This window comes from Ictalurus punctatus, chromosome 11, assembly GCF_001660625.3.
Source record: "Ictalurus punctatus breed USDA103 chromosome 11, Coco_2.0, whole genome shotgun sequence".
Classification (NCBI taxonomy): Eukaryota; Metazoa; Chordata; class Actinopteri; order Siluriformes; family Ictaluridae; genus Ictalurus; species Ictalurus punctatus.
In genome coordinates this window covers 12264241-12281069 of record NC_030426.2, presented here as the reverse complement: position 1 = coordinate 12281069, position 16829 = coordinate 12264241, and the positions used below count along the sequence as shown (strand labels likewise).

Sequence of the window (16829 nt, the reverse complement as noted above, 5' to 3'; positions counted from 1 at the left end):
ATGTCAAGCTGACCTGAGCGTAATCCCTAAAAGTCTTATTCAGCAGTGCTTCGTGAATGAGGCCGCCACGCACTTTCGCCTTCAGCACTCTCTCGGCCCCACGTCGACTCTGGTTAGCGTTAGTGGAGTGGAGAATAAGCAAAACCAACACGTCAACCACCTGAAGGAGAAGAACGGGAGGTGGGGGGGCAACAGCAGGTTAAATAAAAACAGGATTATAATCTAACAGAAATAAAAAGGAAGAATAATCCAAAATGAAAAATCTGCACCTTGTGATCTTCTTGCTCAGTGACATTCTCTATGGCCTAAAGGGAAAATAAAAGCATTAAGGTGTCACTGCTGTATTGCTTATAGGATTAGCACTATTCAGTATAGCCCCTCTGTATCTGTTTACCTTGAGCCAGGCCTCAGAGATAGTCTTCTGAAAACGCACAGCTGACTTAATCACCTCCAGGACCAGAGCCACGCTGTCCTTACTGCTGCATGCTGGGACACTGGAGGACCTGGCACCACATAGATAGGGGATGGGGAAAAAAACAAGACAACATTGAAGTATTTCATACATTAGCAATGAAACTATTTGTGATATCACGCTACACAGTGGTGCTTAATGGCTTAACTGCAACCTCTGACCTGAAGACTTTCCTGTGATGGAGCTAACTTTACATCGCTTTGTTACAAAGTGCACTGGTGGCTCCTTTATTTAAAAATGTGCTTACAGAAAAATTCACAATAGTATTGATTATACATATTTTTAATCTATTTATGTGGAGCATCTGATATACAAGTCTCTGTGTAAACTGTCACTAAAGATATTATATCATATTAGAATAAGCACACAATATAATACCTTCCATTTTAACAGGGGTGTGTAGACCACATCCACTGTAGAATTCAGCAATGCTGTGGTACTTTAAAAATCATTCTTAAACAATAAGGATTAAATGAAAACAATTTGTTGGTGGATACAAAGTTTTTGGACTGTACTGCAAGTCTTTAGAACTACCCGTTTCAACAGGGAAGGCTCAGTATTATCATTTGTATGTGGAGTGATTGGCCAAAATGAAATACAATTTGTGTAATATAATTTGTGTAATATCATTTGAGTAATACAAATAGAAAGTATTTGTGTAATATGCCCAGCTTACCACAAACAGTGAAGGGTATATTTTATATTTATATATATTTATATATATATATATATATATATATATATATATATATATATATATATATATATATATATATATATTTTACAGATGCACCAATGTGAAAGACAATATTTCCTGCTATTAGCCATCGTCCGATAGTTTAGAAACATCCGATGATCAGGGCCGATTATATCCGGTCAATAAAAAGAGGGCGGGAAAACACATCGATTTCGTGCTGTGTGTAAAGATGATGTCTCGTGTGTGGAATGACGACAAAAGTGCAGTTTGTAATCTCTGCACCGCTAAAATTTTACACCGGAAATGAGCAGCAGTGAAGCGGGAGTTTCGGCGTCGAGTCTAATTTTTTATTTTAAATTTCCACGCTGATGGTGCTGAATTAAAGCGCCAGTACACCGTTGAAAGATTTAAATTAAGATGAGTTGACAAAAAAGTATATATTGCACAGAAAAACATATTTGTAGAGTAGTATGTTTCATATCCATATATTAAAAAAAGTTAATATATAATATGACCAGTTTGATGTTCAATGATGGAGTAGAAACGTTTTTGTTTGTGGAGAGGGAATGTGAGACTAACAGGAGGTTTTTTACAATTCAGTCAGTGTTAATATGAATTAATAACATTCAGTAAGTTAAGAAATCTTACTTTAATCATCAGAATTTAGTTCATGTGTTAATGTTAATTTGAGTAATGTATTTTCTGTTTCTGAGACCAGTTACTGTGAAACAGCATGTTGAAATGGAGAGAATAAAATTTATATTTGCATTTCTTTCAGAATTGTGGAATTAATTATTATTCATTTAAAAGAAGGCATAAAAGGCAGAAATATAGGTATCGGTATCTGCCTATATCACTCTGAATAATCGGTTATCGGTAGAGGGTAGGATATCAGCGTACTCCACTGAGCCCAAGTGGTAAAGTCTCTCACCCTCTGTTCTTTTTGCTCTTATCACGGCTCTGAGAGGCCTGTAGCACTGATGACAACACACACTGCTCCAACTCCAGCTTCTTTCGTAAAATACACACCACCTACACACACAGGCACACAGTGCAGTACATTTTAATAAACTATATTACCTACCCAACAGTTTTTTTAGACTGATGGTACTGTTAGTCCGTGACCTAGTGAACCAGTATCGGGGTGTATTTATTGATAGAGACTTCAAAGCACTTCGGTAATTTGTTCTTGATAAATGGCATCTGTTCTGCCAAATGCCATAAAGGTAGTGTTTAGTAATAGTGTTTATTACATACGTGGTTCCTTCATGCACAGATTAAAGTTCAAAGTAAACGTTGTAGTGGAAAATAATTGACACTTAATTGCAAATTCGGAAACATGATTAGGAAGCTCAGACCTCATTAGCGTCAGAAGCAGAGATGGAGTGTAAGATGAACTTCACTACAACAGGGAGATCCTCCAGCTGCACTGCGGCGACGGTCACCATGACAGCACCACGGACCTGAGACACAACAAAACAGAGGCAGAAAGAGGGGTGAGCAGGGAAGATGGGCATATCTGGGGAACTGAATACGCAGAGTATATTTACCAGTTTGTTCTACTTAGACTGATACTATTGCTGTTAAAAAAGCACTAAAGGTAAAACATGAAACTTTGTGACTGGTTCAATTCCTTTAATGTACATGAAATGTAAATTTATCATTATTAGACAGATTTGTCCCAGTTTCTTTGAAATGATTTTAGCTTGTTTAACCTGCTCATATGCGAGTTGGAAAAGACAGAGATTGGATATCTTAACATGAACTTTATGTTTGTTTACAGCTGCTGTAAGGTAAATGATAACATGCCACAATATTAAATTAAACCACAGAGTGGATAAAACATTTTACATGTCATTCTTTTAGAAATTTATTTAAAATGTAATTGTTGACAAAGTAAGAAAAGACTGCAGGACGTGCTGCTAATCAGCTTCGGGGTGATAATAGTGTCACATCGTCCCGTCCTGGATTATTTTCCTATAACAGCACATGCCTGACATGCTGTGTTGTAGAAAAAGCAGCGTACAGATCTGTGTGTTTGTGATAGGGAGATGGATACCTCAGAAAGCAATGTGGAACTGAGGTTGAGGCTGGACAGAGCATCCAGGATGGGAACAGTCAGCTGGGTGTTCTGCTGGAGTAAGGCACTGTGCAGAGGAAGTGGGAAATACCTCAGAGTCACCCTCTCTGAACAACACTCATTATGTCATCATTATGACATCAACCTAAGAGTAAGTCAGTGTTTTTTAATGATAGTTGATGTAACAACAAGCCAACAAGAGCTAATTATGCTCACTGTCCAGGCAAAACATGGATTTAGAAGAGATTTGAGTCAACTATGGGTTTAGCTTTGCTAAACCAGAATGCGTACTTGAGCTCCCTGGCCATGTCTCCGTGCTGCGAGTCCTCCAGTATTTCAGGTAAACTGGTGATGATGTCACGCTGGATCTCAACAGGAGCTACAGACACGAGCTGCATCAGCTTACTGCCCAAATCCTGCACATACATGAACAACACATGTGACTCACACAACATGTGTCAGCACACACCACTAGCTATATGGCAGAGCAGGAGTGATAAACAAACACTAAAGAAACTTCATCTAATTTATTGACTGGCCTTCTTGGGGCTAATTTGTAAGTGTGTTTTGAATACTTAAAATATAAGCACAGACTAGCATCCATGTCCATCTGTGTAAGTGTAAGGTTTCAACTTTTGGCTTGTTGACAATACGATATAGAATTAATATACAAAGAAACAGCTCTCACACTATTTTGTCTTCACAAAAGAATCTGCTATGATCCAAAACAAAACAACCCTTTTACTATGCATCCAAAAAAAAAATTTTTTAATTCTTTCATTCATCTCCAGTAACTGGTTTATCCTGGTCAGGGTGGCAGTGGACTCTTGTGTGAGGCAGGTATACATCCTGGATGGGATGCCAGTCCAACCACACAGCACCATTCACACACATCCACCAACTCGTTCACACATAGTGGCTATTAAGTACAGCCAATCCACCATATTTCTGGAAGGTAGAAAGCTCACTCAAACACAGAGAGAACATGCGAAACTCCACACAGACAGTTAAGTGAGCTGAGGATCAAATTAAGGACCCTGAAGCTGTGAAGCTGCAACGCTACCCGCTGCACCATCTCACCTTCCCAATGAGACATGGTAATAACATCCTTCTATTATGGATAGTATGTAACTTTTGTCCAGTAAAGATGAAGGCATCCATCCATCAATTTTCATACTGCTTATTCAACAGAGGGTCACGGGGAACCTGGAGCCTATCCCAGGGAATTGGGGCACAAGGAGGAGGAAACCCTGGACAGGGTGGCAACCCAATGCAGGGCACAACCACACTCATTCATACACTATGAACAATTTGGAAATTCCAATCAGCCTACAACGCATGACTTTGGACTGGGGAAGGAAACCGGAGTACCCAGAGGAAACCCCCAAAAGCACGGGAGATGGGATTCGAACCCCCATCCCCAGAGGTGCAAGGCAAACATGCTAACAATTTCTAAACATCTATTAATGCCCATCAATTATCATACAGGACATGAGACTTTACAAGTTCACGTGTGTAGTGAACCTGTCGGTACAGACCCTTAACAGATCAGCACTGCAGATATTATACATACCTTGCAATCCACAAGTCGATCGAGCCACTTCAGCTGATTAATGATGAGGTGTGGAATATTCAGACCATCCTCTCCAACACTGAAACCCACAAGCTACAATTATCACTACTAATGGCAGTGTGCTACAAGTCTGTACCAGCCAGAGCACATAGACCATTTATGAGTATCTCAATTAATAAGCCACTCTAGGATCATCTAAATAATACATGCGTGCATGCACAAATGACAATCGATCCTAGCTAGATTTTATACAGGAGCACAAAGTAACTGATGATGTATAAACTGTAATTTGTGATGATATGAAAAATGCTTACCCCTCAAACATGAACTCTGGAAGCTTCTCAAACAAAGTGTTTATGACCAGGGTCTACAAAATAGAGCAGTCATTACCATTAGGTCTTTATTTATAGTAAGACAGGATGGAGTTGAAGTATTAATAGATGGATTGGGTTTTTAACACAACTCAGAAGTCACATTTTTCCATTTAAATTAGAGACAATTCTCATTACTTCCATAATTTTAAAAAATTATCTCAGCTAGTGATGTCACTATTGGCTTTGGACCAATCACATCTGATATGCAAATCAGAGCACAACTCAGATGATTAGCTATTTGAGACCGCAGAAGAACATAGGGGTTTTTCCAAATGAGAAGTGGTGGCTCATCGGTTCAGACTCTGAGTTACTGATCAGAAGGTCGGGATTCAAGCCCACTAATGCCAAACTGCCACTGTAGGGCCCTTGGACAAGGCCCCTTAACCTCTCTGCTCCAGAAACGCTATATCATGGCGGACCCCATGCTCTGACCCCAGCTTCATAACAAGCTGGGATATGTGAGAAAAAATAATAATAATTTTGCTATAATGTAATGTACTGTATGTAGCAAATAAAGGCTTTCTTCTTTTAAAAAAATAAATAAAAATAAAAAATTTAAATAAAAATTACCAAGTCATGTATACTGGCATATAGATCCTGGCATTTTAAATAAAGGCCGGTTTGGGAGCTTCTTGGACATTAAAACAGCATGATTCTACCTAGATTTTTCTTAATGATTAAAATGTACAGGGTTTTAAAATAAATTGTGCAACAAAAGGTTGTATATAAAATCTCTCCTTGCCTGTAGTATCTCAACACCCAGAAGCATCCGCACCAGGCTCTCCTGAAACGAACTTGAACTGAGGCGGCAGAAACATACATAAACATATTTATGAAACATAAACAGAAACATACAGCAAGATTGTGTCTACATGACGCCCATATTGGTTTTCACTCACTACCTGGTGTCTCCCTCGCCTGCAGAACGTGGCACACATGGAAGCAGGCAGTTCCTAAACCTCTCAGGGTCTTCAAAGTGTGACTCCAAGCCAGATATAAACTCCTGAATGATCTGGCAAAGGATTGAAAATACAGGCACATCAACACACACATACACAAAGTTGATTCGATACAACTGTACTTTAGAAACTAAAAGGCTCTGATCACTCACATTGGGATATCTGGGACTCTTTCTCAGATGCTGCTGTAATCTCTTCTGAAACACAACTTGATCCACGGCTATTTAAGATTTTGAAAAAGCACACCGTTATAAACGTATGAGTGAGAGTCATTTCTATCTATCATGGTTGTCAGTGTCAGCCCATAGAAAAATCCTGAGTTGAAGCAGTGTGTTAGAGCAGGGAAAAAGAGTCAAATGTACAGGACAGGGTTCTGGTCCTGTGCACTATGGGAAGCAAGATGCACTATAAATAGCTCTTTGCACAACATGCTATTTTTTCAGATATACAAAATGTGAAAAAGAAACAAGTTATTTCTTTTTTAAAGTGATGACTTCTAGATGTGCATGTACAGGGAATTGCACCAAGCACTGCAGTGCAAATCAGCGGTTAAAGTGAAACAGACAGTTTACTGGACACAGCTGGATGTTAATGGAGAAGGAGTAGATCTTAATAATGAAGAGGTGTTCTTTATATCTAGAAACATCTTACCGATCTCATTGGCCATGTTTCCTTGTCTCAAGATGACACCTGATTCCTGAAGCATGTGACCAAATACAGAATCAGGAACGCTAGCAGAAAGGGATTTGGCTGGCCGTCCAGCGGACTTGCTTTTCTTTGATTCTGATTAAATACAACATGTGAGTCATGTTAGTTTATTCTGTGACTGAGCACAAAAAAATACTTTTTATTATACAGTCCGTCCAGGATTTTGCAATTACGCAATGACGGAAAATCAAGGAAACTCCACAATATTCGCAGGAGCTTTTCCAGATTTTCTGCAGATTTGGGCCAAGACGTGTCACGTTACGTCATCGCAACGCACGTTCAGCCAAACCCTCTTCGATTCACTTGTGTCGAACATGAGTACAGCTAAAAGGTCTCGTTTACCAACAAACATCCATGCAAAAGGCCAAGCAAAACAATTTTGTGCAATTCAAGTAGTTTTCTGCAAAGAAAAAAGACAAAAATCTCCACAGATTGCATCATAAACTTTGAAAAAAGCTGCAGTAAAATCAGCCATTTTTGGCTGCAACAATCACAAAAAAAAAACCTTGGTGAAATCCTGTATGGAGTGATTATAAAGGAAGTGATTTCTATACACTAAGATTGTGCAACTTACTGGGAACAACGCGTGTGGCTGGATCTTCATCGACTGAAACAGATGAAGATCTTTTCTTTTTGCGCATCATCCTCAGCTACTCTTGGCAGGTACAGGAAGTGCCAGGGGGTATTCCACAACCAGGGTTGGAAACCTGTGTTTTATATGAACAGCAGTATCATTGTTCACTGCTATTTACATACACTTGATCAACAAACGTGCAGGGTTTTTGTACCATGTAAAAACAACAACAACAACAACAACAATTAGGAATTCTGAAACTAATCGTAGTTGTCAGTGTCAGCCCATAGAAAAATCCTGAGTTGAAGCAGTGTGTTAGAGCAGGGAAAAAGAGTCAAATGTGCAGGACAGGGTTCTAATACTGTGCACTATGGGAAGTAAGATGCACTATAAATAGCTATTTGCACAACATGCTACAAAAGTGGGGGGTTTTTGGTACCATGTAAAAACAACAACAACAACAACAACTAGGAATTCTGAAACCTTTTTCTCTGTCTAGAAACACATTTCTAAACCTTTAAGACAGAAACAAACATTTTCTTTTTTAAAAACTGCTTTAATCACATTTCCCCTAAACACAAAATACTACCAAACGTTTGTGGGCACCTGACCATCCATTTTCTATACCGCTTATCCTTACTGGGTCACGGGGAACCTGGAGCCTATCCCAAGGAGCATGGGACACAAGGCGGGGTACACCCTGGACAGGGTGCCAATCCATCGCAGGGCACAATCACACACACACATTCACACACCCATTCATACACTATGGACACTTTTTTGGACATGCCAATCAACCTACAATGCATGTCTTTAGACTGGGGGAGGAAACCGGAGTACCCAGAGGAAACCCCCACAGCACGGAGAGAACATGCAAACTCCACATAGACAGGGCAGCGGCGGGACTCCTGACCATTTCACACAAGTGTTTGTTGAACATCTCGTTCCAGATTTAGTCCCCCTTCGCTGTTATAAAAACCGCCAATCTTCTAGGAAGACTTTCCACTAGATTTTGAAAGAACCACATATGGTTAAGGTGTCCACATACTTTTGGTGTACTTCCTAAATCCCAAACAAATTCACACACAAAAAAAATTCCTAAATTGCAAAATAATCATTAAATATATCCAAACACCTCCTATATCCCAAATCAAAATCAACCCCTGAACATTTCCCAAATCCCAAATACGAAACATTTAGTTGGGATTTAGGAGATGCTTCCTGCCTCGTTTGGACCTTGGAGAGGTTTCGTGCCTCGTTTGGGACTTAGGAGATGCTTCGTATTTTATTCTGGGATTTAGGAGATGTTTCGTATTTTATTCTGGGATTTAGGAGATGTAAATCCCAAATAAAACATGAAACATCTAAATCCCAAATGAATCCCCAAATATATCCTAAATACATGATTACACCAGTTAATTATTGTCGATATGCAAGTTAGCTATCTACATTAGCTGCCGTTATAAATAAACATATTCACTAGCGCGTTAGTTAGTGAATCATCAGTCCAAACCCAACTAGCTATCAAAACCAGAAACATTAACTCAGCAGCACCGGATGTCATACACACTCCCTTACACACTCCCTTACACACTCCCTTACACACTCACTCAGCTCAGACACTTATGCTTATAAATACGTAATTACATTCAAAATGAATTTGAACTACTCACGTCACGAGCCGGGGTTTGTTTTACTGGATTACAGTCCTTCTAGAGGAGCCACAAACCCACTCGTTTCAGGAAAGATTCCCGCGCCAATGTTTCGTAAAGTATAAGGGACAGTCGTTATATTTCCAAACCGAATTAAAAACGTAAGTAATAGGAATCTTGCTTCCAATATCATTTATTTCTAATTTTCTACATCTTCGGGTGATTAAATGAACAGTTTTGTATCTGTGCTATATACAAGTAACAGCGCATTCATTTCAAGACAGATTGTTGCTTTCCTAAATTAATCGATGATTAAATTTGAAGATGTTCCCTAAAAATGGGGGCGTGTCTAAAGGCTCTGTCTGGTATTCTTACAGTCGTACGCAACGCCTTTCAAAGTATACGCCAGCTGACGGTCGACGCATGCGCATTACGACAACTTGCACTACCCCTCCTGGCCTACAAGGGTCAGTACAGAGCAGTAAAGGACTGAAGGACGACAATGAAGAAGAATCACAACACAAAGAACAATGCTTGGGCAATCTCTCGCCACGATTAGTACCCATATACAAATCCTTATACACTTTAAGGCTAGAGTTATACAAATGCGGATACTTTCTAACCAGCACTCGTTTCTTTTTTCTTGAACAATCAGGCCCTGGGTCACTGTTGTCACCTTGTGGAACAACTAAATAGTGCAAAGAATTAAATGCGCATGTGCGACCTTCGCGCGGTTAAGTAGAATGTATGCTTCTCGTTTTACGCGTAGGAACAGCGTACAGTACGCGTTACGCAAATTTCGTCATCAGCAGAGTGCACGCGTATTGTACGCGCGCCGCCCGAGTTTTCTAACCGCGCGACCATGGGCATGTGTACAGAGAACGCGCAATTAGCAAATCATGCGGCGTGCGTACTCTGCTGATGACGGAATTTGCGTCACGCGCACTGTACGCTGAAGAAGTGGGCGTGTGCTATGTAGGAAATAAAAGCCTCAGTGCCTCTGTTCGCAGACCTTGTACTATCTGCTTTGAGTGTTGTGTAGGACTTGGGTTTCTTCTTAAGCGTTTTGTTTGTGCCGTGTTGAGTCTAGTTCGCTCACCAACATGGCGAAGTCGTTTTACGACCTCTCGGTGAAGACGCTGACAGGAGAGGAGTTGAAGTTGTCGTGTTTACAGGGTAAGGTAGTCCTGATCGAGAACGTTGCGTCTCTCTGAGGCACGACCACCAGGGATTACACCCAGATGAACGAGCTCCATGAGCGCTTCGCCGCGGAGGGACTCGTCATTCTGGGGGTGCCCTGCAACCAGTTTGGCCATCAGGTAAACACTGTTCACTTTGTACTGGCTCCATTAACCGATGGTTTTTGTAATGGAAGACTTTTGTGCGTCTCGTTTCAGCGCGCTGCTCATTCACCTGAGCAGTCACGTGATTAAAGTTTTATACTCCGTATTAAGGATGAGGTTTTCCTCGCTCAGGATATATTTCACCTCTAATGTGCGGGCAGTATTAAAAAAAATCCCACCTTGGACACCTTTAAATTGCAACTTTTTTATATTTCAGTAAACGTAAAGTAGGTTGCTGAGTCATGGTGAAGAAAGCGTTTCATTTCCCCATGGGGAATTTTCTTCCCTGTTGATAACAATAAAGACACACCAGCCCTTTGTTTTGGAGGCATTCTGAGAAAAGATTTTCACCTCAAAAGTCCTTACTTTTCCCTCATTTTTTATGTTTGCAAAGAGTTTGGCTTATAAATTCTATATATTAACGATTCTATAACTATTTTTGATATATATGATATGATGCAGATCTGTATGTCCTTTATGGACATTCAGTAGGACAACGTCCCTCTAAGTCAGGGCTGATAGACTGACACTGACCCACTGGACAGCTTTGTTCTCTTGGACTTCAGTTTTCTTTTACAACCACTTGTCTATTTTTAAGAGCTTTGTAATCACCCTCTTTACACCACACCACGCTTGGGTGCAGTAATAAACACATGATTCTTTTGTTCAGAGCACTGTTAAAGCATCCAATTTTTCACCTCAGAAATATAGCAAGACTGCACCCTATGCTAAATTTCTCTGTAGCTGAAAAGCAGATAAACTCCTTCATTGTCACTCGGATAGATTACTGTGACGCCGTTTAAAGTGGAGTTTCTAAATCCACAATCAATAAGCTGTTATATGTACAAAACTCTGCCACCAGGATCCTGACTGGGACCAGGAAATGCAGTCATATTACTCCTGTCCCGGAGTCCTTGCACCGGCTCCCGGTCAGGTTCTGTGTCTAAAATTATGTTCTCTGTGTTTAAAATTATGATGCTGACATACTAAGCATTACATGGCCTGGCTCCTCAGTACTTATCTGCTTTTGTTAATTCCTTACACCCCAAATCACAGACTGCGCTCCTCACAGTGTAATTTGTTGGCACTTCCACGAACCCGCTTAAGATCCATAGGGGACAGGGATGTTTCTGTCTCTGATCCTTCCCTTTAGAGCTCTCTTCCTCTCGAACTTAGGGAAGCTCAGACCTTTGACATATTTAAAGCTCAACTCAAGACATAGAATTTGCTTGCTGATGTCTACTTTTTATTATTGTTGTTTTTATTTATTATAATTTTTTTTCTCTTTTCTGTGTAATGCTTATTTTGTGTACAGCACTTTGAGAAGCTGCTTTTAATGGTGCTATATAAAAAATATTTTTTATTATTATTATAAGGTCACTGACATTCGTGACCTATACAATAGTCACTCATGACTTTTTTTTTTTTTTTTTTTTTTTTTTTTTTTTTTTTTTTTTTTTTTTTTTTTTTTTTTTTTTAGGAAAACTGTAAAAACGAGGAGATCCTGGTGTCGCTGAAATACATCCGTCCTGGAAATGGCTTCGAACCAAAATTCCAGCTCTTGGAGAAGGTCGATGTGAACGGGAAAGACGCTCACCCGCTGTTTGTCTTTCTCAAGGAGAAGCTTCCTTTCCCAAGCGATGAGCCGACGGCATTAATGGGCGACCCCAAATGCATCATCTGGAGTCCTGTGTGCAGAAACGACATCTCCTGGAACTTTGAGAAGTTCCTTATCGGCCCAGATGGCGTCCCATTCAAGCGTTACAGCAGAAGATACCTGACCGCTGACATAGAGGGAGACATAAAGAAGCTTCTGGGCATTGCCAAATAAAGTGCTTGTAGTAGTAGTATGGCTTTTCGTAGCTGGTTGTGCCATCTTGTGCTCGATGCTGCTGTGTTGGGACTCTTACTTGATGAAGATGCTCTTTTAAACATTGTGAAGGGCTGTCTGATGTTCTGTAAAAGTACTAACTCCACAGTTGCATAGAGCTCATGTATGGCACAGCAAGCCCTTTTGTGGATCAATAAATGGTTTCAAGACTTGAAGTTGTTGTTTCTTCACGTCAGTTCAAATCAGTTTGATTTACAGTATCTCCCACATACTGCTGCTCAAAGATACACACTCCTAAAGTAATGTTATTACCGTTCTAAAATATTAGTTCAGATTTTGCAAACTAAAAGCCAATTACATCACTTCGAGTCAAGTGTATTTAGAAACATTTCAATTCAAGGTGGTTTCTAACATTAAGAAACTTATGAAATGAGCATATGGAAACTGCATTGTGTAAATCTGTACTGGCAGCCATGTCGAACCTTTACTATTTTCACAAAGTGTTACTGTGTAATGACTTTGCACACATGTACAACCAGGAATTTAAAGCACAAAACAGTCAAATGCTTGTTGGCTTGCCTAAGTCCAGTAATGAATATAAAAAAAATAAACAGGTAAGAACAACTAAGTTCAATCAGGTCTGCTGTATTATTAATAATAATAATAATAATAATAAAGTTTACAAAGTCAAGAATAGTTGAAAATTTGCCTAGAATTTTACACATGAACAAAACAAATACCACAGTTTCATTATTGAAGTTAAGTTGATTCTTTGGATCGTCAAAATCAGGTGTTAAACTGTTTACAATCAAATTTAACCCGTAAGAACCCGGACCCATTTCTCCTTACAGGAAAAATATGGGGGATATTAACTGACCAAATTGACCACATGGAACACATTTCTGAAGTTATTTTTGAACTACAACCTCTCCCTGTGAGAGAGCTGTAATGTTACATGGATGTCACATAGGGTGTTTATAGTAAAAAAAAAAAAAATTATGTTAATATATGTTATATTGGGTGTTTATTCCTCAACTGGAAAAAAAAAAAGTCATTTTTTTGCTTAACAGATTTTCCTGTTTATTTGCTTTTCAACAACATATCAAAATGATTACTTTGCTGGATAGGTATAACAAAAAAAAAATCTTTTTTTAGAAATAATACAGTTTTGGCATTTTATTTGCTTTTCCACAACATATTTTAAAACTACATGACTGTGACCATTAGGTTTAACAACAGCAATTTTTGACACAATTTGAGTGGACACTGTTTTCCCTTTTTGTTAACTTTTCCACAACATATCTCAAAACTATAACTTTGATGGTTATAGTTATGTAGTTATACAACAACTTAATTTGACCAAAAAAACTTCCTTTTTACTTGCATTTCCATAACATATCAAAATGATACCTTTTCAGGAAAGGTTTAACTGCAAATTAAAACATGAAAATGTGCAAATTGAATAAAATAAATAACTACCTCACACTGGAGGTCTTCTCAACAAGCTAAACATGTAAATAGTGCAACAACATTGTAAAAACATGTCCTTTGCTTGGCAAGACCTTTCTCATCTTCAAGCTGACAACCAGCTAAGCGATTGTAACAGCGTGTTCCTACAAAGTAGATCTGTCGCTGAAGAAGTTGGAGAACCAGTGCTGGAGAGGGGGAAAAAAATTGTCGGCAAATACTTTGTAGTTTTGGTTTGATGGGAGAGTTTCACACAGATAAACCACAATGTCACCTCCTATGCCAAGTGCTGTTTTTTTCCCCAGTGCCACCTTGGTACACCACAAAATCTCATAGGATTGCTCATCAATAGAGTTATGCTCTTTTGGGTGATATCCAGGCATTGCTTGCGAACATATCAAGCCATGGATGGACCTTCCAACACTTGCCTGTTTTACAAATCAGTCTTGTCAGTGAAATGTAGAGATGATAGCAGGGTCTGAAAACAGTTGCGAGACATGTCAGCCACCATGGGACACCTTGTGTCATTTTCCCAGTATGCACGATTTCCCTGCATTTGTTGCAGACCCATGCGCAGATAGAGGCCAATCAATATTTCCAATTCTTTAACAGTGGTGTTAACATTTCTTTGAGCTTCAGGTTTTTGCATATTGTACAAATTAGATTGTTCCTTCGGGAACTCAAGCATTTCTACAGTTATAAATGTTCTGAAATACTCCAGGGGTGTGTGAAATTTGTCTGAAGGTGTGACACTCAAGATGAAATGACCTCAAAATAGGACCAACGTATGATATTAAACTCTTTTTTGTTTGTTTTAGTTACAGATATGCAAAATAGTTTCATAATATATTTCATTAACAGTTTAATTAATTTGACATTGTTTATGTTTACATTCGTTTAAATATGTTGTGAAATGAACTGCAGAAAATATATCACGTCAAAATAATTGAATCAGCTAAATTAATTGAGTAGCTCATTACCATTTTTCTTAATGTGACAAAGATTTCACATGACAGTTTCGCCTACTTTTTTAAGGTTAACAGCCCGATGTGACATATATGTTACTACGATATTTTCATAACTTGTTTTATGCAAATTTGTTCAAGAAATGTGAACAAAACAGGTTAACTGTAACATAGGACATGTTATTAAAACATTGCAATTGTTAAATGGGTTGAAACATACCTTTATTAACAAAAACAAGCCTTTTTAAAAATTGCTGACACTGCAACATGTGCCAACCAGGCAGACCACCATTTTGAAAATGATGTCATGGTAACACAAAACTCACATACTGTCACATGACCTAACCTGGATGTTCAGTAGATGTCACTTAGGGATTTCCTGAGTTAAAATTCAGGGATAAAGCTTTAAAAGGACCTTTCCGGCTCATCTCAGTATTTGTGACACCTGTGTCACCGCGGGTTCCTACGGGTTAAAAATGGCCTGTGTAGCAACAATTTGCTAGAAATTGTTCAAATATATCCCTTCCAGAGAGCAACAAACAAAACAGAACTTCACTAAAACTACAATTGAATTTACACTCACTGAGCACATTGTTAGGAACTCTATAGTGTACTAATACTGAGTAGGGTTTCTTTTTGCTCTTAAAACAGCCTCAGTTCTTCATGGCAAGGCTTCCACAAGATCTTTGAAACATTCCTTTGAGAATCTGGTTCATGTTGACATGATTGCATCACACGATTCCTGCAGATTTTACAGGTGCACTTTCATGCTGTGAATCTCCTGTTCTACCACATCCCAACGGCGTTCTGCTGGATTCAGATCCAGTGATTGGGAAGGCCACTGAAGAACACTGAACTCACTGACACATTCGTGAAACCAGTTTGAGACCACTTTTGCTTTGTGACATGGTGCATTATCGTGCTGGAAGTAATCACTGGAAGATGGGTAAATTGTGGCCATGAAGGGATGCACATGGTCAGCAGCAATACTCAAATAAGCTGTGGCATTCAAGCAATGATTTATTGATATTAACAGACCCAAAGTGTGCCAAGAAAACATTCCCCACACCATTACACCACCTCCGCCAGCCTGGACTGTTCACCCAAGGCAGGTTGGGTCCATGGATTCATGCTGTTGGTGCCAAATTCTGACCCGAAATGTGTGTGCCTCAGCAGAAATCAAGATTCATCAGACCAGGCTACATTTTTCCAATCTTCAACTGTCCAGTTTTGGTGAGCCTGGCTGTGGAATCTTCTTCAGCAAAATTAAAAACTTCAGAGTCTCAAGGTTTTTGATGCCAAAAAGAAATGAGAATTTATTACCGAAGTAACAAGAGCCGAGTCGGTTTGCAAAGCGACTGCCGGACTCCATCCTGATACACTATTTTAAACACTTTCAAAACTCTAAAGCTCATCCATCTGTTATTTGATGAGTATAAAGGAAGTCTGTTTGCAAACCAGCATACACACATGTGCTTGAACATTGGTGCATCTTCTCCAACAGTGGTGGCCTTACCAGTACGTGGAAATAAAACAGTTCTTATCACTCTGATTATTTTAACTTTTGATTAGATCCGATTGATTACATAATCATATTTAAACCATAGTCTGATCAAAGAAATTCTTCTACTGCCTGTGCCCACTGCAGTCTCAGCATTCAGTGTGTTGTGCGTTCTGACATGCTTTTCTGCTCACCACAGTTGTACAGAGTGGTTATCTGAGTTACTGTAGAGTTTCTGTCAGCTCGAACCAGTCTGATTACTCTCCATCGACCTCTCCCTTCAACAAGGCTCTTCCCACTGCAGAACTGCCGCTCACTGGATGTTTTTCTCTTTATTGCAACATTCTGAGTAAACTCTAGACTTTTGTGCGTGAAAATCAGCAATTATAGAAATAAACAAACCAGGATATCTGGCACCAACAATCATATCACAGTCAAAATCAGAGATCAGTTATTCCCATTCCAACGGTTGTTTGCCCGTATCCACATGATTTTATGCACTGCACTGCTGCCACACGATTGGATGATTAGATAATTGCATTAATGAGTAGATGTACAGGAATTCATAATAAAGTGCTCTGAGGGTAAAGATTGTGGTTATGAGCACCACTGCTATGTTTGGTGACAAAGGGA

At 39.3% G+C, this 16829-nt stretch overlaps 2 protein-coding genes across 2 annotated transcripts in view; one reads left to right on the top strand and one right to left on the bottom strand.

Moving 5' to 3' along the window:
* fancd2 (FA complementation group D2) overlaps positions 1-9947 on the bottom strand; it is a 32977-nt gene extending 23030 nt beyond the window's left edge. The window contains exons 1-15 of the mRNA XM_017479878.3: positions 9111-9947; positions 7438-7570; positions 6807-6938; positions 6308-6375; positions 6099-6208; positions 5939-5996; positions 5137-5189; positions 4823-4901; positions 3541-3665; positions 3229-3316; positions 2528-2632; positions 2101-2201; positions 395-503; positions 270-305; positions 14-160 (exon numbers count right to left, since the gene is read on the bottom strand). Coding sequence (XP_017335367.1) covers positions 14-160; positions 270-305; positions 395-503; positions 2101-2201; positions 2528-2632; positions 3229-3316; positions 3541-3665; positions 4823-4901; positions 5137-5189; positions 5939-5996; positions 6099-6208; positions 6308-6375; positions 6807-6938; positions 7438-7507 — 1281 coding nt within the window. The 5' untranslated portion in view covers positions 7508-7570; positions 9111-9947. The remainder of the gene's footprint in view (positions 1-13; positions 161-269; positions 306-394; positions 504-2100; positions 2202-2527; positions 2633-3228; positions 3317-3540; positions 3666-4822; positions 4902-5136; positions 5190-5938; positions 5997-6098; positions 6209-6307; positions 6376-6806; positions 6939-7437; positions 7571-9110) is intronic.
* Positions 9948-10110: 163 nt separating this feature from the next.
* On the top strand, positions 10111-12474 carry gpx1b (glutathione peroxidase 1b). The gene is given in 2 exon segments (NM_001200741.1): positions 10111-10408; positions 11913-12474. Coding segments are annotated over 2 exon segments (567 nt in total). The 5' UTR covers positions 10111-10192; the 3' UTR covers positions 12264-12474.
* Positions 12475-16829: the final 4355 nt, after the last annotated feature.